Source organism: Nannobrachium achirus (assembly GCF_963921795.1).
Source record: "Nannobrachium achirus genome assembly, chromosome: 15".
Classification (NCBI taxonomy): domain Eukaryota; kingdom Metazoa; phylum Chordata; class Actinopteri; order Myctophiformes; family Myctophidae; genus Nannobrachium; species Nannobrachium achirus.
Genome location: NC_137822.1, coordinates 29,552,130 through 29,575,008, shown reverse-complemented (window position 1 = coordinate 29,575,008; position 22,879 = coordinate 29,552,130). Strand labels below are relative to the sequence as shown.

Here is a 22,879-nt window from a genome sequence, read left to right as displayed (position 1 = left end):
GTCGGTGCATTTTGCTTGACAAGGCAAACTAACTTTATATTGATACATATTATAAAACGATTTTTATTTAATCATTATCATTGAATGGTGGGGTACGTGGGGATGTGGGGAGAGTCGAACAGCCGTACGTGTATGTGTTTATATTGCTGTCAGAATGAATGTAACTCAGAGAAGTAATAGGCTATGCTGTCAGCACCACGGCATTATTTATTACACTTTTTTATTTATTACAGAATTTTTCAAAGGACTTATTGCCCAGCTTTTTATAGACGGATAAAAGACGTGCAATGACCAGAAAACTGCTCGTGGATGCAAACTACAACTATTAAGGTAGAACCGGGAGATCTAATCATTTCAAGCTATACTGTTAGCATCCGATAATGAACAACCTGATAAAAATGTATTTAAAAAAAAGATGGTCTAACACACGTTTGTCCTAAACCGGTTATATATCGTTCAGATGAAGCGTTCAGATGACGGCTACAAAACTAGACTATATAGTGAAATTGGCTCTTAAAATTACTTTATTCCAATATTTGAAACCCAGGTGTGCATTTAAAGCTGTTTTTGTAACCAACAAGTATGGAATAATGGATTAAATGTAATCAGCTACAATCGGTCTATAGACAGACTAACGATAGACGGTTCAAATGAGGGCTAACCCTAGACCATAGGTCTAGATGACGGCTGGTGTTTACTGGGTAGTCTTGTGTATCCTTCTCTTTTGGCTACTGTCTATGACGGTAGTCCCATATGACATGATGGACTGGACTATCTCCATATATAGTGTTATCCACATTTCGTGTAGCCGCCCCGTACAGGAAGTGATGTCACAACTCGCTGACATCACACTGACATCACAGAGGTTACGGAAGGAAGGAAGGAAGGACACTCAAGCGACACGGTTTTTCAGAGATATGCGACCTTCGGTCGCTATAGACTAGAGTGTTCAATAAAAGGACTCTCCCTGCCTTTAATAAACAATACCAATTTTATCCAATAAGGAGGGATAACTCAACTCAAGCAGGATAACAGAGTGTTTTTATTCCCAGGGAATGTATTCCTTGATTTGATTAATATCCCCTAACTATCAGGCAGAGTTGTAGCTGTTCACTGCTAACCTATGAACAACTTGTTAATCCAGAATGTCCCCCCACGTGATATTCTGTAAGGCAGGACAGGAGGGATCGCTCAACAGAATACAGGCTTAAATGCATTTTGAAATATGACATAAAGAAATTACTGAGCTATTACTGAATTTATAGGCTAATGAGTATAGGCCTCTTTCACATTTCAGACAAATTTTGTCTGAAATTGGTAACCTAATTGTATTTTCGGTTTACTAAAGAGCTGCAGAGATCACAATAAAATGTCACTTTATTTTTTACATGTTTTAAAATTTGTATTTGTTTGTTTTACCCGCAAAATATCACCTACCCTACTGTATCATTAGTTTATTGTCACAGGGTTGTCATGGTTACAACAGTGGAGGGCTAACTGCGCATGTCTGTCAGAAGAGGAAGTTTGCAGTACTACAAAGAAAAGTGTCCGCCGGGAGCTTCCGTTTAGCTCCATGGCTGTTCCAGTTCCACCTGCCAACCGCTCAGTCTGTTCTAACTGTGACTGCTGACTGCTGGAGTCCCGATGAAGGTTAGAGGTCTGCGGTGTGTGTGCTTCTCTGTTTACCTGAGGCACATGTCTCACAGCCCAGTGTTGTGAACACACACCGTCCACGCCTCGCCCCGGTCCAAAGAGGACACAAGCCGGCCGCTGCAAGGTCAGTAACATGCGGGGAGCTTCTTGACAGAGCTAGCTGTTGTGGCTAAATCTGTGGGTTTAAACCTGTTCCACATCAAGGTCCATCAATTCATTCGGCATTTGAGCCACGGACCACATTTTGATGACATTCGGCCTCTAAGATACCACAACTAGTTGTCGTTGGATAACATGTCCACAATTCCATGCTGTATTGATGTGGTGGGAGATCGGATGACAGGCTAACGTTGATCAAAATACCGGTTGTTCTGCATTCTCTAGTTTTGTAGATCTCCTGTGTTTAACAATGATTTAACTCTTAAATTATTATTATTATAATTTTTCTTTTTCATTAAATTATTGTTTTCATTTTACGCTCTCAAGAGTTAAAGATCTATATATATAAGGGTCCAATTGCTTACCAACTCTCCATCATTTAGCTGGGGACCACCTGGAACCCCCCAAGAACCGCTGGTGGTCCCCGGACCACTGGTTGCACCTCTCCCTGGTAGTAGTTTGATGTTAGCTGTCACTTCTTCTTGTAGTGTAGTCCTCAATGATGTATGTTTTGTTGTCATAAAAAAGGAACCATGTCATTGCCATTCAAAGCTCTCTGTCAAGCAATCGCTGCTATTGCTTAACTTACTGTTCACCATAATGGTAGCCAAGTGCGCATTCATGTGCATTCGGGGAAATAAAACTAACATAAAGCCAGCTTTATGCTTAGAACTTGCGCTCCGAAAAGAGCTGATCTACAAACCAGCAAAGCACTTTGAAGATAAACTATTTTGTTGTGCAACACCGCGCGTAACAAGCCCTTAGTGTTCACTTAAAAAAACACTTGTCTTGTGATGATATTTTTGCATAGTACTGTGTGTAATTTGTCATTTAATGTTGTATATGCATTGAGTACAAAGAGTTCAAACACAATGCAAACAAGCCTATAATGGCTTTCTTGTGGTCTTTATCCTTTTATTTCTAATAAAGTATTCAATCAATCAAAAGCAGTGTTATACTGCGTTTTGAAGGTGTCGAATAAATAAATGCAGTGATTTAAGCAACTTGGTGTGACATACTTTATTCATCTTCTTTACCTGCCTCTCTAGGATGAAGGGGCTCAGAATCCTATCCGTACTGCTGTGGATGTGTGCCGTGTTCTACGTGGGCATCTACCTGTTTGTGGGTGGCTTTCTGCTGGTCCGGCTGGAGGTGAACAGGACCAGCACCTGCGAGGACGTGCTGCTCCCAGCAGCAGGAGAGCATAAGGGTGGGTGATATGATGTTAAATATCGTTGAGACGATACAATGTCTCCACGATATGCCTTTTCAGAGATATCATATATATCTTGATACAATGAGGGAGCCTTGTTGAATTGTTAATACAGAGATTCATTGCCGGATTCATTTTAAACCTGCATTTTGGTCTAAATCAGTAGTTCTCAAACTTTAATGTCATGTCATGGTCTCCCCTTAACTCTGACAGTATACCAGTAAGACTCCCTAATCGGGAGACCGTTGGTCGCTTATCTCCACAAATAGGGCAAAAATGTGTTTTTCCAAAATCTTCCTGATCCATGTTGATGACATGAGTGTAGACATACTGTGTAGTGATTTTCGTGATTTTAGGGCAAAATCTGTAGGAGCAGTGTCCAAAAATGTGTTTTTGGAGCTGTGTGAAGCACAGGCTCCCTATACGTGGCTGTGTGGGTCTGTGTGTGTGTGTGTGTGTCTGTCTGTGTGTCTGTCTGTCTGTGTGTATGTAGCCTGAACTTCCTAAACTTCGGCACGCCACTAGTCCCACAGTTTTGCCACCACACACTCGCGCCATATGTCAAATCGACCGGCTTACTCGGGAATCGTGGGCTATTACTTTTCTAAGAGAAAGGTTCTATAGTTTAATTGATATTAATTTATTAGTGAATTAATTTTCCCCATTGACTTATAATGGGAATCGCAAAAACTCACATTCAATTATTTGTCTCTCGCAAACCATAGGGGCTAGAGTTTCAAGACTTGGAGAGGAGGTTCATAATGATTTCAAGGATTAAATACAAAATAATTGTGTCATTTGGCCGCATGGTGGCGCCATAACACCCCACTTTACGTTTTGGCCTGTAACTCTTGAACCGTAGGTCGGAAAATTAAAAATATTTTTTCCCTGGATTCCTTGGGTCATGACGCATCTCCCCATATAGGCCACGCCCATTTGCGCCATGATAGATTTTCCGCCATCTTGAATTTTCTCCAAAACACACTTTTTGCTCCTTTTCCTACATATTTTCTTCAAATGTCACAAAAATCGGTACACATGATCCACACACACACACACACACACACACACACACACACACACACACACACACACACACACAGCTCCACTTCACACGGGTGTGATTTTTAAAAATCGGCCTGAAGGTGGCACAATATGGGACAGATCCAAGTTGATGAAATGAGTGTAGACATACTGTGTACCGAATTGCGTGATTTTAGGGCAAAAATTGTAGGAGCAGTGTCCAAAAATGTGTTTTGCAAGAATCGGCCTCATGGTGGCGCTAGTAGAGGGCCATGTGAGAAATGAGGGGTGGGGTCTCCGAGTTGCCTTGGCGGACGAATAGGTACCGGCCCCGGCTCTCCCGGACGCTCCTAGCCCGAGTTACGGCATTTTATGTGAGCTGCAGTGGAGGGGGTCCTCCACTGGGGGCGTCACCACTTTTGCATCCGTTCTGGAGCACCAGGAGTCCGTGGTCCCCGGGAATTCCCCGTGAGCGGCCCCGTTGGGGTGGTCATTTGGTCATTTTTGCACATTTGGTCATTTTTTACACCTGGGGGTCCCCCAGGGACCTGGGGGTCCCTGGAGCTCCGGGGGTCCTTGGAGGTTGTAGTTTGGCAGGTAAGGAGTGTGTGTGCAAAATTTGGCATGGATGGGGGCAACGGTTGCAAAGATATGAGCAGGGCAAAAGTGTGACGTGTGAGGTGTCACAGACAGACAGACGGACGGACGGACGGACGGACGGACGGACGGACGGACGGACTCACAGCTGGTGGAGGTTTTGGAGTATACAAACGGGTCCATTTGGTTTCGTTTGTATACTGTCAGAGTTACATCCTTGTAAGGGTCAATTTAGACCTCCCAAAAGGAACCCAGAGAGTCCCTGAACCCCACTATTCCTTTTTTTTTTCTTTTTTTTGTTACCTTGTAGCCAGGTGGTTGTACTGTTAAGTAACTTGAAAAATAACCATAAAAACCAACATGAAAAATAATCGTGATAAGATTGTGTATCGTGATACAGCTTGGAAAAATATTGTGATATTGTATTTTTTCCACATCGCCTACCCCTAGGAGAGCAGGGAGACTTCTGCCACGCCAAGCCCCGCTTCCGCAGGGCTGTGCTTCTCATCATCGACGCACTGAAGTTCGACTTTGCCCGCTACGACGGCGCCAACGCCTCGCCGCGTCCCTACGAGAACAAGCTGCCCGTGCTGGAGGAGACGGTGTCGTCGCGGCCCTCCCACAGCCGCCTGTACCCCTTCCGCGCCGACCCCCCCACCACCACCATGCAGAGGATCAAGGGTTTCACCACGGGTAAGGATGGAATAATATGAAAATGTCATGTCACGGTTATTGTGACCAAAACATTTTTGTTTATTGTCCCGATAATCAAAATATCCAAAACATCCATTATCCTGGGGTGGAACATTTGCCAAAAAAATAGCAGATCTACAAGCTCACAACGTGTTGCAACGCAACGCGTTGTGAGCTTGTAGATCGGCTATTTTTTGGCAAAGAGATTTGGTAGAGACTAGAGAGTGAAAAAAAGACTGTATCAAGTAGTTATTTCCATGTCCGTTTGACCAATAATAGAGGATATAAATGGTACCAGATAATGCAGATATGCAGCTCGGCAAATAAAAGGTCAATGATTGATCCCAGTGTATGACGGAGGATAATTTCACAATATAGTTTAATCTCCCCTAAACGATTATTGTGAGTGTTTTTTAATTTTTTTTTTTCGATAAACGATAATGACGGTTATCGTCCCATCTCTAACCACAGGCTCGCTGCCCACCTTCATCGACGTCGGGAACAACTTTGCCTCCAGCGCCATCCTGGAGGACAACCTCATCCACCAGCTTGGACAACTGGGTGAGTGAGCAGCATGCAGTCTTCACAGTTCACACACACAAGACGAGAATGTCTCTGGATTAGGAAGGGAAAGAATAACAGCTACTGTACAATTTGAATATATATTTCAAAGCAAACCTTTGCGACTCAAATCTCTGCTTCTGGGGGTCCCTGGAACAACATATTTTTGACATTTAACTTTTGGGGGTCCTGGACATGAAAAAGTTTGCGAAATTTCGTTTTTTCAAAAAACCTTTTAGCATTTATAGGATCGGGTCTATATATTCAAAGACTTTCACAAATAGTCAGGATATTAGTTTTATTTAATTTCATCGAACATTATGCTGGTGTTTGTCTGCTCCAAAAGTAGCGCATCTTCACAACTGGATACACTCATTGATGCTCCGTCACTGGTAACATGACTTTTCTTCAAATGACATATACTCTACATCGATTTGCAGGGAAACGGGTGGTGTTCATGGGTGATGATACTTGGGAAAGTCTTTTCCCCAAGAAGTTCTACCGTTCTCTGCCCTTCCCTTCTTTCAACGTCAAGGATTTGCACACGGTGGACAACGGAATTCTCCAGCATCTTTATTCAACAGGTATCGACCACATAATGCTATAGAAAGAGTTTTGGCAGCAGGCTACCATAATACACAAGCTCGGAGAACCTTTGTTGCTTTATTGTTGTATCAGGCTGGTTAAAGGTGGTGTTAAGTGATATTTTCTTTAGTTAAAGTAAGTGCTAAATAACTCTAAATTCCCATAGTAAGCATGGATATAGAGGGGTTGTTCATTAACAGGGGTCTTGCCATCTCCCCAGCTCTTTTGTTAACAGTAAATAAATGTTCTGTTTACAAGAAAATACCAATTTCATCCTATCAGGAACGGGAACTCGGCTCACAAAGAATACAGAAAACAAGTGAAAGTGAAAGCTATGTCCTGATTGTATAAAACTTTTGTCCCACCTGAAAATGTATTTTCTGTTTATTAAAGAGTCGGGGAGACCTGTTATTGAACACACACTCTAGCAGTTATTGAACAAACACTCTACAGCAATGATAATATCAGAATAATAGAGCTTTAACCTTTTTTATATTCTCAGTGACATACTGAGCCAAACCCACTCTGTTTACCTCCAACCTAAAAGAAGAAAACACATTTCTTTTTTCTTTTGTACATCAAATCACATCTATTTGGTTTGGTTGCTTTAACCTGTGTCTCTCCCTCTCAAACGTGTCTTTATGTGGTGTCTGCAGTGGTGGGCGATGACTGGGATGTCCTGGTTGCTCATTTCCTTGGAGTGGATCACTGTGGCCACAGGTTTGGTCCCGACCACCCTGCCATGGCTGACAAACTCACCCAGATGGACGGAGTCATCAGGTCAGGACACTACTGTACTTTCACAAGAAAGCATTGAGTGATAAAGCACAAACCAACATAAAAAATATATAAAAAAATGAATAATAGCAGATCTACAAGCTCGCAACACACCACAATGCTGCATGACAAAATATATATAGTTTATATTAGGGCTGGGATGCGATTAAATTTTTTTATCTAATTACAGGCTTTGTAATTAACTCATTGAGTGCCTATCCCGAATTAGTTCGGGATATATGATCGTATCACAGGGTGCCTATCCCGAACAAGTTCGGGATATAAAAAAAAAAAAAAAAAAAAAAAAATTTGATTTTTTTTTTTTTTTTTTGGACCCCATCAAATCTGGTGAACATGATTTCAATCGCGATTTTGCATGTTCCACCCCCATACAACCCCATCTAACATACAGGGCAGCCATTTTTGTTTACATTACATGTAAAACATAAGGGCGATTATCTCAAGAATGCCTGAACGGATTTCCAATCGGATTTTTTTGTTTGAAAGCTGTGAACAAACTGCACAAATCCACTCCAATGCAATCCAGGATTGCATTGGATTTTTCAGAGCTCATTCTTCTCTGTTTTTTTCCCATGCATGAGATGTGCAAGGTTTAATCATGGCTAAGTTGACGAAAATAAGGCTTCTAAAATGCTTGGTAGCCAATAGCTAACTTCAAGCTAACTTCATCCTCTTCCTGTACATGCAGTCATGCACAAAGGAAAGTGTTCAGGCAAGTCATGGCTGCAGGGCTTCTGCATATACCAGCATATCTCTATGGGATTTTCTCTGGCCACTGGGCGCCCTCTAGTGGTGAAAGGGGTGGCACTAAATGAGTTAATTAATCACATTTTAATCGCATATTAATATTTCACCCGAAAAGCATTTTTTTTCACTCATACACATTTTGTTGTATGAGTGAATCAACAAGTAATCTAAATTTTGCATCCACTGGGCCAAGCAAAGCGCTCTGATCGGCTACTCCCTTTGCGTTTGTTGTCTCTTCTTGGCTGGTGCATCGCTATGATCGGTATGCCCGAAACTGAAGGTTCTGTGGTGCAAAAACTAAGCGTGTTTTTTTAATCACACTCATTTTCTGTAATTAATTAATCACAATTAATCAGTTAAAGTCCCAGCCCTCGTTTATATATATGTATATTAGTGGTTAAGTTGCTGTTGAGTAATTGAAATATTGGGTAAAGACTACTACACAAAATGTATTTGCACACCCCTATCATGGAAATTGTTGATGATTATTGTAATAATTTATTTTCTTCTGCTCTGCCTCCTTTCTGATCCAGGTCAGTGATGGAGCGCCTGCAGAATGACACCCTGCTGGTGGTGATGGGAGACCACGGGATGACGGACACAGGAGACCACGGCGGAGAGAGTCAGAAGGAGACTGATGCTGCTCTCTTCCTCTACAGTCCTTCACCTCTCTTTTCAGGGCCCCCTTCCAAGGTCTGTTGGATTTATTTTTACCCTCAATACTGAAGATTAAACAGTTGTGTCACATCAGCTGAGCTGATGTTACAGGCGTGACTTAACACCAGACTTTGGAATTTGGCTCAGGATGATCACACAAGCCAGGTATGCCGTAAGCCTGTACCCAGCTCTGGTCCATAGTTAGTGTTAGAAGGACGCTATGTCACCGATATTCCCTTGCGCTGCAGGAAAGACTGCGCACCCTCTCACCTGTAGTAAAAATAAAAAATGCAGTTTCACTGCTCACCAAAACAAAGACGGCCTTGGGAAGTTGAAAGCCTACTTTCCTCGGTAGGAACACTCTGAGCCCTCCACCTAAAATACACGTTTTAGCCATAAAAGAAAATATTTCACCGGAAGGCAAAAATCTGGTCAATGGAATTTTCTATTGACAAGATCTGTAGAGGGCGGTGTGGAATAGCTAAAACTTCTGTTTTCTGGAAAAAAAACTTTCTGGACAAAAAGTGTATTTTAGACATGAGGTGGGGGGCTCTGAGATGTTCCCACTAAGGAAAGTAGGCTTTCAACATAAAAGTGCACAAGTGTATTTTCTATTTTTGCTACAGGCAAGAGGCTGAGCAGCCTGGGCTACTGTGAGTGCAAGGGCTCATCGTTGACATAGCGTTAAGGAGTATTCCTTCTAACCCTATGGACCAGAGCTAGCCTCTACCCACCCCACATACAGCAATGGACTGCACTTTCTCAGTTTTAAAAGGGTTCAAAGACAGGTTACAGCCTGTCTCTGCCCATTACATTTAATGGTTTCCTGTGGAAATAAGCTTAGTCTTTTCATGGATCTCCTTTTAGTAGACCTTGTACCAGTGAACTGTACCGTCATGAAACTGTACCTTTTCCTATGCAAACTTCTAATAAAGTCTTCAATCAATCAAAATCAATCAATCAATCAATCAATACATACATACACAGGTGCGAAGTGAGCGGTGCAAACACGACACACATACATATCTCCTCGTATGTGTATAATAAGTGTATAATATACACTTTTTTTGGCTGACACAAAGTGAAAAATGTAGGAGCGGTTTGCACCGCTCAAAAATACCTCTTTGAGGGCTGGAGATCAAACAAGTTCAATGTTGTACAGTACTTGCCTTCTTCCAGTTAGGGCCAGAAACATTGACGTTTTTACCCACCTAGATCTAGCCTTGTAAACCAGCCTCCTCCTGAAATTCTGATTCGAGAGCAAATGGAATGTAGCTCTGGAGGCTAACCTAGATCATGATACTAGCTCAAAATATTCGAAGGGCATTGGAATTTGCACTGCTGCAGAAATACCAATTTCAACCATAGGAGGGCGATATAACTTTATTATTACTCCCCTAATAGGGCTTGTGGACATTTCATCAGCAATGTCGATTACTTTTAGTGTATTGATCGATGTCATTCTTTAGAGGGATAAAATACACTTTTTTCTGTCCTCTTTTATTATGTGATTAATACTAGAATCACACATGCAATAAATGTTTAGACCTTATTCCCCGGTGTCATTACAGCCATGGGGACGGCACTGTAAATTTTCCTTTTATGTTCTCTATATATTTTGCAATTTCAGTGCATCTGTTCTTGTGTTTTTTTTAAAGAAGTGTATTGATCCGCAAGAAATTATTCTGACGGCAGCCAGGCATTTATTGATCTAGTAGTTGGAAGTTCAACAAAAAGGAGCCAAAAGACAATGACGTGTTCAGCATGCTGACATCAGCATAACAATCCCACACTAAAGATAGTCCAGCTTTAAATCAAATAGTTTTATCCACAAATATTTATAGAGTACAATTGCGACTTGCCTTTATCTTTGCTGCTGAAGAATTGTTCAGATGTTGTGCTATGCACTCAGTCTTATGTGCATACCACAAAACTATATTACACTATGTATTGTAGTGATAAGCAAAGTGAACAACAAATGTGTGCTATGCACTCTTACATATACTGTATGTGCATACCACAAAACTACTGTAGCACCTGCTGCTCGCCTGGGTTTGAATCCAAACCAAGGCTCTTTACTGCATGTCATCTTACCTTTCCTGCCTTTCCTCTCTCTGTCACTATCAACTGTTCGTTTTATATTTACTTTAAAATAGTGAAAATAGCTGATCTACAAGCACATGCGAGGCGAGGCATTGTGTGCTCGTTTTGTGCGACAGTCTTGTATGATGAAGCAGGGCTTTACTTTACGAAAAAAAACATACACATTAGAAACTTATATGAGGTTCCTGCCCGACAGTGGCGATATATGTGTATAAATAAATAAATACATTATTTGAGTGAATCCTTATGATCTCCTTGAATCTCTCTCTCTCTCTCTCTCTCTCTCTCTCTCTCTCTCTCTCTCTCTCTCTCTCTCTCTCATATATCAAACAATTATAGAGTGAACCACAAGTGGTGCCACAGACAGACCTGGTCCCTACGTTGGCTCTGCAGCTGGGAGTGCCCATACCGTACAGCAGCGTGGGTCAAGTCCTCCTGCCTCTGTTCCCTCCTCATAGCCAAATGAAGGGTGCACTGGAGGGTCTCAGCCAGCTGGAGGCGCTGTGGATCAACGTCAAACAGGTAACCTCTTAGTGGATCAATGGAGGTCTTTGAGGGGTAATATGACCTTGCCTGTGTTGTCAATAACTATTAACATGGCATTCTGTTGAGTGGTGTTGGTTCCTACATTCTTCATGCCAAGGACTACCAAATAAACACTCTTTGGACCACAGATATTCTTTTGATAAAACATTTCAGGCAGCATGTTTGAGATTTTTCTAGGTAGAAATAATATGTGCTAGAATAGCTAGTAGCTACTTTATGCCAACAGTGAAAAGAATGGAACCTATTCAGCCTAGTCTCATCACCTTTCTAGGGACCTCCAGAAACCCCACAATAACCACTCAGAGATCCATAAAGTGATCTAGAAAATCTGGATTCTACGTTTGCATTTACGTAATTAATTGTGACTCTGGGCAATTAATTCAAACATCTTGGTCAGGTGTTGAACCTGGCTCTTGTTTCCTAACTAGGTCATCACATAACATGTGACCAAATGTATCGCGCACTGATAAGCAAAATGAACAACAAATAATAATAATAATAATAAAAAGATTAATAATCAGAATAATTGGGGAGTCGGACATACGTTATTTACATTTTGCTTGTCACTTCCATTTTGGTCACCATTTTGGTCATACTTTACCACATTATATCATCATGAATATTAAAGTGCAACATTATTTGGCTTTGAAAAGAGTTGAATCATGTTCTGATGATTTCTCTTGTCTTTGTGTGTGTGAAGGTCAATCGTTTCCTGGAGACCTATTCCAGCATGGCCAAAGACATCCCACCGGAGAGCCTCTCTAAGCTGCGGGAGCAGTTCTCACGTGTCTCCGCTGAGTACCTCGCCGCCGCGAGAACCGGTGTGTCCCCTCCCCCAGAGCTGGTTGTTTCCATGCAGTCCTACCTCACCTCCGTCAGAGAGACCTGCCGGGCCACGTGGGCCCGCTTCAACCCGCTCAAGATGGCCGCGGGCTTAGCCATCCTGCTGTTTGCCTGCGTGCTGTGTTTCATCCTCTCGGAGCTGTCCTGGCTGCTGGTCAGGGACGGCGGCGGTCTGCTGAAAGCCCCCGTCGTGGCGGCGCTGTCGGTCGGGTGCTGCGTTGCCGCCGGTCAGCTGTTTGCCCGGGGCTACGTGGAGGTGGCGTGGTGCCTGGCGGCCACCGCCATCGTCTCGGAGCTGCTGGTTCTCTGGCGTGCTCGTCGCGCCAAGGCGTCCGCCGCCGCCTCTGGCAACGGAGCCAAAGCCCCGAAGCGGGCCGACTGGCTGAGCCTGCGTCGCATCGTCACCCCGGCTCTCTTTGTGCTACTCCTGCGTTGTGCTTCCCTGCTGTCGGACAGCTACGTGATAGCTGAAGGACGCGTGGTCACTTTCCTGGTCTTCTCCCTGGGGCTGTACGTTCCTATCCATCTCAACTGGGATGGACTGCTGCTGCCGGCCAACCATGACCCCCAGAAACCTGTGGGGCTTCTCCCCTCCCCGGCCCTTTCCCCCGCGGCCATAAGGAAGGAGAGCTGCACCCTTTTGGCCTGTCTGGGGCTCCTGGTGGGCAGTCTCTACCTCTCCCTCTCCTTCCACAGCTGCCGGGAGGAGCAGGGCTCGTGCCAGCCGTCCCCGTTCCTCTCTCCCCTCTCCCGGTTGCAGAACAGCCAGCTGAAGAATCTCCACTACATTCTCTCTCTGGCCTCACTGGGCCTGTGGACGTACCTGCTGAGGCGCTGGCTGCGTCACTATGGCAACCTCAACGCCTCGGGCGGGGCGGTGTTGACGGCCCGCTGGATCCTGCCACTGCTGTCCGTCTGCCTGGGCCTTAACTGGGCTGTCGGCGCCACTCCGGAGGACAGTTTCCGGAGCATGGCCGAGCTCCTGGGCGTGGCCCAGGTGGCGCTGCCCAGAACCATCTTCTCCCTCCTGGGTCTGGGGATGCTGCTGCTGTGGCTGGACCCCATCACCGTGTTCCTGAAGACCAGGGCCACGGCGCCGGCCAGGGGTTCCAACTTGCCCCCGCCCCGCTACCGGGCGAGCACCGGCATCAGCACGCAGGCGGAGCTGCACCACCTCATCCCCCAGATCTACCAGCGCATGCGTCGCTCCCTGGAAGACGGCGAGCCGGCCGAGAGGGCCGAGGAGGACGGCAGGCCCGCCGTGGAGGCCTACGGGCTGGGGACAGTTTACTCAGCGCCTCAGCTGTTGTTCTGTGGCCTTTTGGGCATAGGTCTGCTTCTGCTGCACGCAGAGGGCATGGCTCTGTCTTTCCTCCTGCTGCTGCTGCAGATGGGAGCCCTCCTACACATCCATGCCTCCTCTACCACCCTCAGCGGTCTGCATGGGACGCACCATGGTAAGAGTTCAGATCTTTATTGTAATTATATTCATGGCTTATGCACCAATTCAACAAATGTGCCCATATCTTTCATATTTCTGAATGAAATTGGACTTTTGAACTCGAACAAGTGGAAACCTTTTCAATGCTACTTTTAGGATATTATCAGCCTCAATACCTAGCTAAATATTGCACTACCTAATGTATGTAATATAAAAAAAAAATGACATAGTAAATATTGAGATCAGTATAAAATACTGCCATGAAAACAAAGACAAAAGGTTATTGGGCCTTTCCTAAATGTTAAAGATCTTAAACTGGTTGTTACTGAATATCTGCCGTTATGTCCTCTCAGGAGGTTTTAATGTCCCCTGGACTCCAGTGGTGCTGTGGTCCCTGGCTGCCACCCAGTTCTTCCATGCCACGGGTCACCTGCCCACCTTCCCCTCCATCCAGTGGGGAGCTGCCTTCGTGGGCTTTCCTGATGGACACACAGGCACCCTGTTGCCCGCCTCACTGGTCACCCTCAACACCTTCTCCTCGCACATCCTGTTTGCAGGTAGTTAGTTACTTATTAACACAATCAATGCCAGGTATTTATTTAAATATCGTGATTTTTTTTTTTTAACTCAAATATTTGGGTGGTCCCTGGAACCACATATTTTGAGATTGCGGTCCGCAGCCAAATTCATGTAATTTTGGGAGTCCTGACATGAAAAGGTTTGAGAACCACTGATTTAGAAGAAGAATTTAGAAGACATTTATAGAATCGGGTCAAAAATATTCAAAGACTTGCTCAATGTTCACAACTTTTCAAAAATAGCAGATCTACAAGCTCTCAGTGAGCTATTTTTCATTGATATTACCTTATTTTTAAGAGCCACGGAAGCCACTACGTGTCCACGTTGTGGAAGTTAACGCTGTTTCTAACGTCTAACGAACATGTTTTCTTTCACCCAGAAAATAAACATTGTTACAGCGATGGTCCGTTGCTTAGTTATGGCCCGTTGAAAAAAAACGCTTCCTGACGATCGACACAAACTGAGAGTAGAATCCTATATAAATGCATTTCTCTGCATTGCGTTACAATTGGTCTGAATGTGGAAGTGGATACACAGATGTTTATATACGCCCAAAGCATCATGGGAAAGTAACTCTGCATAACTCTGTGCTACAGGAGACTACGATTTAATACGTTGGAAGGAAAATGCCTCGGTCTTGCTTTATCTGTACTTAAAAAGTTAGACAATTATGGAGACCTCAAAGAAATCTCAAAATGTAATTATCTCAAAAGGATTAAAATAAAAACAAGAGTGTGTGTGTGTGTGTGTGTGTGTGTGTGTGTGTGTGTGTGTGTGTGTGTGTGTGTGGCGGCATAGCTCAGGGGTAGAGAAACCGACATTAGAGCACGAAGGGTTACCGAAAGGTTCCCAGTTCGAATCCGGGCTCCCCCTGAGTTAATGTCGAAGAGTCCTTGAGTCCCGAACGTGATCAACTAGCGCCAACGTTGTGATGCAACGTCATGACGCGGACGTCGTTACCACGGTAACCAAAGCAGATGTCTCCGCAGGGCAGCTTTGGGCTGACGCTGTTAAAATCAGTCTGAACACACAGATCAGATCTATGTCACTTGCAAATGCAGTGTGAAAAGTCGGGCCAAAAGATCAAATTTGAGAACCAAATCGGATTTGGGCTGGATTTGACTGCAGTGTAAATCCGGCCTAAGAGACACAGTAAGAGACAAAGTAGATTTTATCATGAAAATTAGTGAGGACCAGGTATATGAAGGTAAGTTGAAAAGTGGTAGGTGTCTATTAGGTGACAGAATTTCAGCCAATCAGGAGAGAGTACCCATTTATCTATCAGCCTCATTTTTATGTGTTCCATTAAAAAGGAAAAGGACATCACTTCCAATTTCACTTGTTTAATCTGTATCCTGACTAGGTTCTCTATCCTGATTGGTAAAAATTGGTATCCTGACACGAAATGCATATTTTGTAGCGACCGTAGGAAGCAGTTTACTATGAAACCCGGCAGGTCCGTCCATCCTGTCTATAGCTGACCTGTTGTGACATCACATTGTTGACTCAATGGCCTAGACAGCCTCTTCTGGCAATCATATATGGAGATCCCTGATGTCATCAATATTAAGCCCATATTTGGCAATGCCCATATTTGGCAATGCCCATATATGGACGCTCCATATGGCCAAGACAGAAATCATTTGCTCCAAGCTTGCTTTAAGCCAAGAGGCTTGCTAGAGGCAGAGGGAATGAATTGGACGACGCCCTCCCCCCTCATCCACCAAGGAGAGTGACAGGTCATATCACTCTACAGTGTGAATGCAGCCTTGGAACCTTTAGTGCTTTCATGGAAGCGGCCGTGTTTTAGAGTTTTTGAGCCCGTCTGTGGAGCATTAGTCCTCTGTTGCCTCGGGTTTGATTCCAGGCCTGGCCACTGTCAGCAATGTGTTGAATAATGATCGGTTCAGCTGTCCATTACACATCCAATCAACAATGGCAGGGTTTCCGCCCAACCATATGGGTTTTAAGTGGTTAATGTGTTAAACCACGTGTGATGACGTTCTGTTGACATCCTACAGACGGCAGTCAGTTGGACTAATGTCATTGTGATGTCGTTGAGTGATATTGTCTTAACGTAGGTCATAGGATAACCATTGTCATCATCACAACCATCTCCTTTATGATAAGATGTCGACTGAACCAAAACGTCATTCAGAAACGTCTTTTTTTTTAAGTAACTTCTGAAGGTTAGTTGTCAACACTGCTAAGCCGCATTGTCTGCTGTGCAGAACAGATTCTCTATCAACCGCAATCGGTTTCCTTGATTGGCCAAACCCACCTCGTCAGCCTTGACTTAGTGACTTTGTCAAACCTTGAGTCATTTGTGCCACTGAACGAATATAAGCAGTAGAACACACATAAAGACTCTACTTTTACAGAGAAAGACTTAAACTACGGTCTGAGAAAATGTTCAGCTGGACCCTGCATCTGACTGGAGGACCACAGAAGGATGGGTGTGCAGCTGTTGCAGTTGGATACAAGGTTTACACCTTTATAGTGCCCTGTAATTACATCAGGGATTGGTTTGATGTGCACGTTTTCAACACACTGTCTTTACGCTGGAGGACGTTGCCCCCGGTGACAACTGGAACAGGAGAATGTCACCATGTGGTTGCGCCGGCAGCTGTGCTGGTTGAAGATGTCATCTACCTCTGGGGAGGTTTTTCAGATGAGTACTGCGACGTGCTTTATGCATATGATTTGGACACCCACAGATGGTCTAAACCCAGGGTTTCTGGGTCTGTTCCAGAGGGGAGGGAGGATCACTCTGCCTGTGTCTTGGGGAAGGTCATGTTTATCCATGGAGGAGTAAGTATGCGTGCATTCTATAATGACATGTACAAGTTGGACACCACCACAATGGTCTGGTCTTTAATTAACACCAGAGGCACTCCACCCCCTGCTACAGGGTGTCACTCTGCCACCATCATCGGGGGAAAGATGTTTGTATTTGGGGGCTATGGGGATCAGCTCTACGACATCAGAGTGTTTGACACAGAGACCAACTGCTGGCTGAACATGGCTTCTGGACCGCTTCTTCCAGAAAAACGGATGGATCATTCAGCTTTTGCATTCAATGGAGAGCTGTACATATTTGGTGGTTCCTGGGTCCAGATCTTCAGGGATCTGTGGAAATTCAATCCAGAGACCTTCTCCTGGAAGAAGGTTGAGCCCAAGGGGAAAGGCCCGTCTAAGATGAGGGAGAGATGCTGTTGCATGGTGGGAGATCGTATCATCCTCTTCCGAGGAAACAAAAGAGCCAAGGACTTGTTCATCTTAGACTTAAGTCCGAGCCTGAAGACACTATGCAAACTAGTAGTTATTCAGCATGGTCTGGAGCAGGCAGGACTCCCACGTGATGTCAGGTGGGAACTGGCTGCCATGACAACCAACAGCAACTCAAAGAAGACACGAAAACAGCCTCGAAAAAGGCATTTTCAAGAGTCATGAAAAGACACTTGAGGCTTTGTAGGAGATATTGATTTTCTTGTGATAATTAAAAAAATAAATGGGCACAATGTCAAGTCAATGTTGAACAATCACACAGAGGGACAGGCCATTTATGCATAAATCCAAGGCCATGCTTTTTTTAAAGGTGTTTAATAATTCAGTTTCATTCTTTTTTTATTCAAATTTACAACACAAAAAGGCACGTTTTCGAGAATTCGTAGAATGACCCATTTAGAACTTCTGCCTCGATTACGATGAATTAACTTTTTATAATTTTTGTAATTGTTTGTGTGAAAATAGCAGACCTACAAGCACCACAGCTTGTAGATTGCCTATTTTTACAATTTTTGTATGCCGCCATTTTACAATGAAGTATAATACTTTGAATATCTGCTATTTTTTGAATAGTTAAAGGGCCAGTTCACCTCTGGGACAACCAGATCTTATTTTATTGTTGTTTGGGACAAGATCAACACAATCCTGAGTTATTTCTTGTGTTCAATCTGTGTTTTGAGATATTTTAGTATTTCAGCATGAATGATGATGCATTTTGCATCATATGAGTCATCATGCTGCATCATATGATGCAAAATGCATCATCATTCATGCTGAAATACAAAAATATCTAAAAACACAGATTGAACACGATTTTTTGTGTTCAAACAACAATAAAATAAGATCTGGTTGCCCCAGAGGTGAACTGGCCCTTTAAAGCAGAAAATAATGGTTAAAGTGGTGAAAATCTAGAGTGACACAGATTTGTGTTCCCGATCTAAATGGGTGGATTCCCCAGCCCTATACTGTAATATTGTATGCTGTTTGTGGTGGCAGGTTGGTCTAGTGGTGGCTAGAGACACTAGCCTAGTTCCAGACCCTGAATCGCTAGCCACACCCCTTTAAATTTTTGTTTGAATAATGGAGTGAAACGAAATGTCAATTCAGGCGTGTGTCAGGCTATAGAGACACTGGACCCTAAACTGATAGGTCACATGGTTGGTGACCGCTAGTGAGTGTCAAATATCATGTGTCCTACTCTCTCTAAACTGGATATACTCGGCAAGAGGAACGAGTGACTGTTACTGTACCAAACTCAGTCAGCAGCAATATGTAAGTAAAGTAGCCTAAAGTAACACACTTTTGTCAGCAATGAGCATTGAGCTTGCGTGTTCTGGAGTGCTGCTGTTCTCTGGAGTGCCCCTCCCCTCCTACACTGAGTGACTGTGCCATCTATGATGACGGCCCGGCCGTGTATATGACGGCACATCATCACATAGGCTACTACAGTGTGGTATGATTTGACGACAATCAACCATGAATGTATTAGGAGAAATACTAATACTCACAGCTGCATGTCTGCTGTAGAAATATTGTCACGGCTTAGGAAAAAAAAAATACTCGACTTTGATGTACAGTACAGTACTCGATTAGTAGAGTTCTCATCGGGCCTGAAAATTAAGACCCGGCCCTAACTGGGCAGGCCCGAGGCCCTACCCGGCCCTACTAGTTGGCATACATTGTAGGCCCTACCCGGCCCGAAAACTTCGGGTCGGGTATGGTCGGGTCTATCATATAGTAATAGTAATAAAATAATAAAAACGAATATTTTCTTTTTTCATTGAGCCCTAGGCCCTACCCGGCCCGACTAATTAGCTTACATTTTAGGCCCTACCCTACCCGAGGGGCGGGTACGAGGCTACCCTAAATGTTGGTCGGGTTCGGGTATGGTCGGGTTCGGGCAGAATTTGAGAACTCTATCGATTAGTGATTTGGTATTCGAATACCCGAATACTCGAATATTCGGTGAATGCCCTAGTGTCCTGTTGATGTCCTTGAAGAAGACACTGAAATATTGCCTTCTAAGAATGTCACTAGGGATGGGATGATATGCAATATTATCGTTTATTGCGATAAAAAACACTCACGATAATCGTGTCGTGGAGATTTAATTTATCGTGATATCGTGCTCCGTCATGCACTGGGATCAATTCACCTTTTATATGACGAGCTGCATATCCGGTACCATTTAAACCCTCTATAATTGGTAAAAGGTACTTATAATATACGTACTTGATACAGTCTTTTTTTCACTCTATCAAATGTCTTTGCCAAAAAATAGCCGATCTACAAGCTCACAACGCGTCGTAACGGATCTGCTATTTTTGGCAAATGTTCCACCCCAGTATAATGGATTTTGATTATCGCGATATCGCAAATCGCGATTTCTTTTGTCACAATAATCGTGATATGACATTTTCATATCGTCCCATCCCCAAATGTCACCCAATACTCGAGTCGAGTATCAGCAAAATATCTAAATATCACTTTCTGTGTTTCGTTGTTTCCCCCCGTTTAGTGGGTTGTCCACTGCTCCTGTTCTGGCCACTGGTGTGTGAGGTGCGGGGCAGCAGGAGAGTGGGAGGGGAGGACGGAGAGGACGCTGTAATGGAGATGAGACTGAGAGAGAACCCACAGCAGTTCAGCTCTGCCCTTCTGCAACTTTCAACACGCTACCTCTTCATTCATGGATCACAGGTAAATACGATGTCCAAACTTTAGCTACTCCATGGTAAGTTGCACACATATGTTCTTGAGATAACACTGTAGTAGAGCTCAAGAGCCTGGTTCTAGATGGGAAAGTGTGGAGGGTAGTGATTTAGGAGTCCTGAGTTGTTGCCTAGAGCGTACTCTCGCGTCGCATCATTGCATACACATATCACAAAGGAGAAGCCACATGATAAAGGCTGGCTGTTCTGACCTACACCCTATTTGGCCAAATGGAAATGGAGATCTTTATCCACCTGTTTCCACAAACATTTACTGGAGCGTTATGTGTAGGACACTTCCGGTAAACAGCAGACATACAAGCTCACATTGCGTCGCAGATGCAACCGTTGTGAGCTTGTAGATCACACTCGGCTGCGGCGCCAGAAGCTCAGTGCAACTTCTGCGCAATGCACGATGGGATGTTGGAAAGTTGTGGATAAATATTTGTGTTACTAGCGGGCGGGGCTGGGAGTTAATTGCATGTATTATCAACAAGACTTGCTAAGTTTCCGGATGGGAACCCAAATGCATTCGGGTCCCCATCCGAAATCAATTGGGGTACTGGGGTAGATTTATTGTGATCAAATTATGTGATTAGGAATGCGACAAAACACATACAATATTATTGAACTCAAGTCTCTATGGGGTGAGTAATCAATAGAAAAAAAGTCATTTTGGGGTTGAACTACTCCTTTAATGGAATTCCTGCTTGTGTTTTTAGTGTCCAGTGCTGTCCACCAAAGCATTTATATTATTTCTATTCTGTGCTGAGCCATTGACGGCTCATCATCGCTCAGCCACTTTTTACCCGGCCGTATAATCACAGTAGAGGAGGGGCAGGACAAACATCACAAAAAACCAGCTGCCATTTCCTAAAATGTACAAGTGCAATGATGGCTTCTTGTTGAGATTTGTCCTCGCCAACAAAAACAATCTCATGTACCTACGTGTATATAGAATGGGGAGTCCATCCTCTCCCCCTTAACCCTTATCAAAAGCAAGAGCCAGAGGTCTAGGGCCAGACTTGACTTCTGCTATGAGATGGTTGGTTTGGTTTGTGTTTCAGCTGCCCTCAAGCGCTCCCAGATGGGTGTTTTAGTAGAGCATCTTGCGTTTTTAGTTGCGGAAAAAAAGAAATTATTTTGTGGATGCATAGCCTTATATTCTATATTCGTTTCTAGCCAGAGTTGGTTTAGTGACATCATGCATGTAGCGGCATGAGCTCCGTTTAGTCTACATTTGATTGGACATTTGATTGGACTGTAGATAGATACAGTATATTTTTAACAGATACAAATATTACAGACAAACCCATGACATGAACTATCACAACATTTACATGGAGACAAAAGTGCAAATAATTTAAGAGACACAAAGTAAAGTTAATTGAATAACAACGCATTACTGTATACAGTATATACATATACATATAGTATATAACAACATCTATACCTATATATCTACAGTATATCAATATATCTATAGTTTTACTTCTCTTAGCAAGATTTGGATGACCAATCACCAATCTAGGATTAAGCAAAGGATGAATGTGCAGTTTGTGCTGCAGTGCACATTCATGCATTATTGTGCATTCTTGTCCATTTTCCAGCATAGGCCAGCTTCTCCATGTGTATGCACTTCACAGCACTCACTTTTAACGCCAGATCCCCCATCTCTTCTCAGGTCTTTGCATCAGTGTGTGCAGCTGCTATCCTCAGGAGGCACCTAATGGTGTGGAAGGTTTTCGCACCCAAGTAAGTGCCTGAATGCAATTTCCCAGCTATCATAAATGCACTGACAGGAAAGGCTTCTGAGTATATGATTATTTGTATGGTACACTAACGGCTAACCACACACACCCACTGCTTTTCTCTGAATGCACGTGAGTGGAGCTTGTCTTTTCTAATTGCATATTTTTAATCCTACTGGAGGGCGTATTATGTTTTCTTATCTCTTGAAAAGAGGCACAGAACTCTGTTAAAGAATCCATGCATACTGCTCCTATGTATAGTCAAGCACCAGGGGTCAGTTGCACCAGTTCAAACTAAGCCTATTTTGTGAATGGACATATCATTAACTTACTCAATTAAAATGGTATGCATCACACAATCAGTTCTTACATAGAGTATTACTAAATAGCAGTTAAAGGAGCGTGCTCGTAACCGGAAGGTTCTATTTCCCGGAACGGCTCTTGTACGAAACCCCCCTTTGCACTGTCAGAATCGCCCATCACAACCCAGAACCCAACTCTTGCGTTTCCCATTAAAAAACAGAGCTGAGCTCTCTCCCGTCCTCTCCTCCTCAGGTTGATGTTTGAGGCCTCAGGTTTCCTGGTCACCAGCGTGTTTCTGCTCATCGGCGTCACTCTGGTAATGAGGGTAGACGTAGCCGTCGGTGGCTGGTTCAAAAGACTCATCCCAGAAGCATCCAGGTAGCAATACGACATCCCTTCTGCTTCGCCTCCGCCACAGCACCCACCCTGTGCCATATCTGGGAGAAAGAAGCCTTTTACATGGAGACGGTCAGGTGAAAGTTGACATACCCTACCACAGTGTTTCTCAAACTTTAAAATTTCAAGGTCTCCCCTTAACTCTGACAGTGTACAAATGGAACCAAATGAACCCTAACGGGTTCATTTGGTTCCATTTGTACACTGTCAGAGTTACAGACTTGTATGGGTCCAT

General features: G+C 43.8%; 1 protein-coding gene across 1 annotated transcript; it reads left to right on the top strand.

The window, feature by feature from the left end:
• The first annotated feature begins 1,637 nt into the window (after positions 1-1,637).
• On the top strand, positions 1,638-22,780 carry pigo (phosphatidylinositol glycan anchor biosynthesis, class O). The gene is made up of 13 exons (XM_080742684.1): positions 1,638-1,777; positions 2,862-3,022; positions 5,096-5,338; positions 5,810-5,899; positions 6,340-6,483; positions 7,141-7,264; positions 8,563-8,722; positions 11,129-11,311; positions 12,036-13,635; positions 13,973-14,176; positions 20,005-20,183; positions 21,879-21,949; positions 22,501-22,780. The coding sequence occupies exons 2-13, from the start codon at positions 2,863-2,865 to the stop codon at positions 22,628-22,630; spliced, it is 3,288 nt and encodes a 1,095-aa protein (XP_080598810.1). The 5' UTR covers positions 1,638-1,777; position 2,862; the 3' UTR covers positions 22,631-22,780.
• Positions 22,781-22,879: the final 99 nt, after the last annotated feature.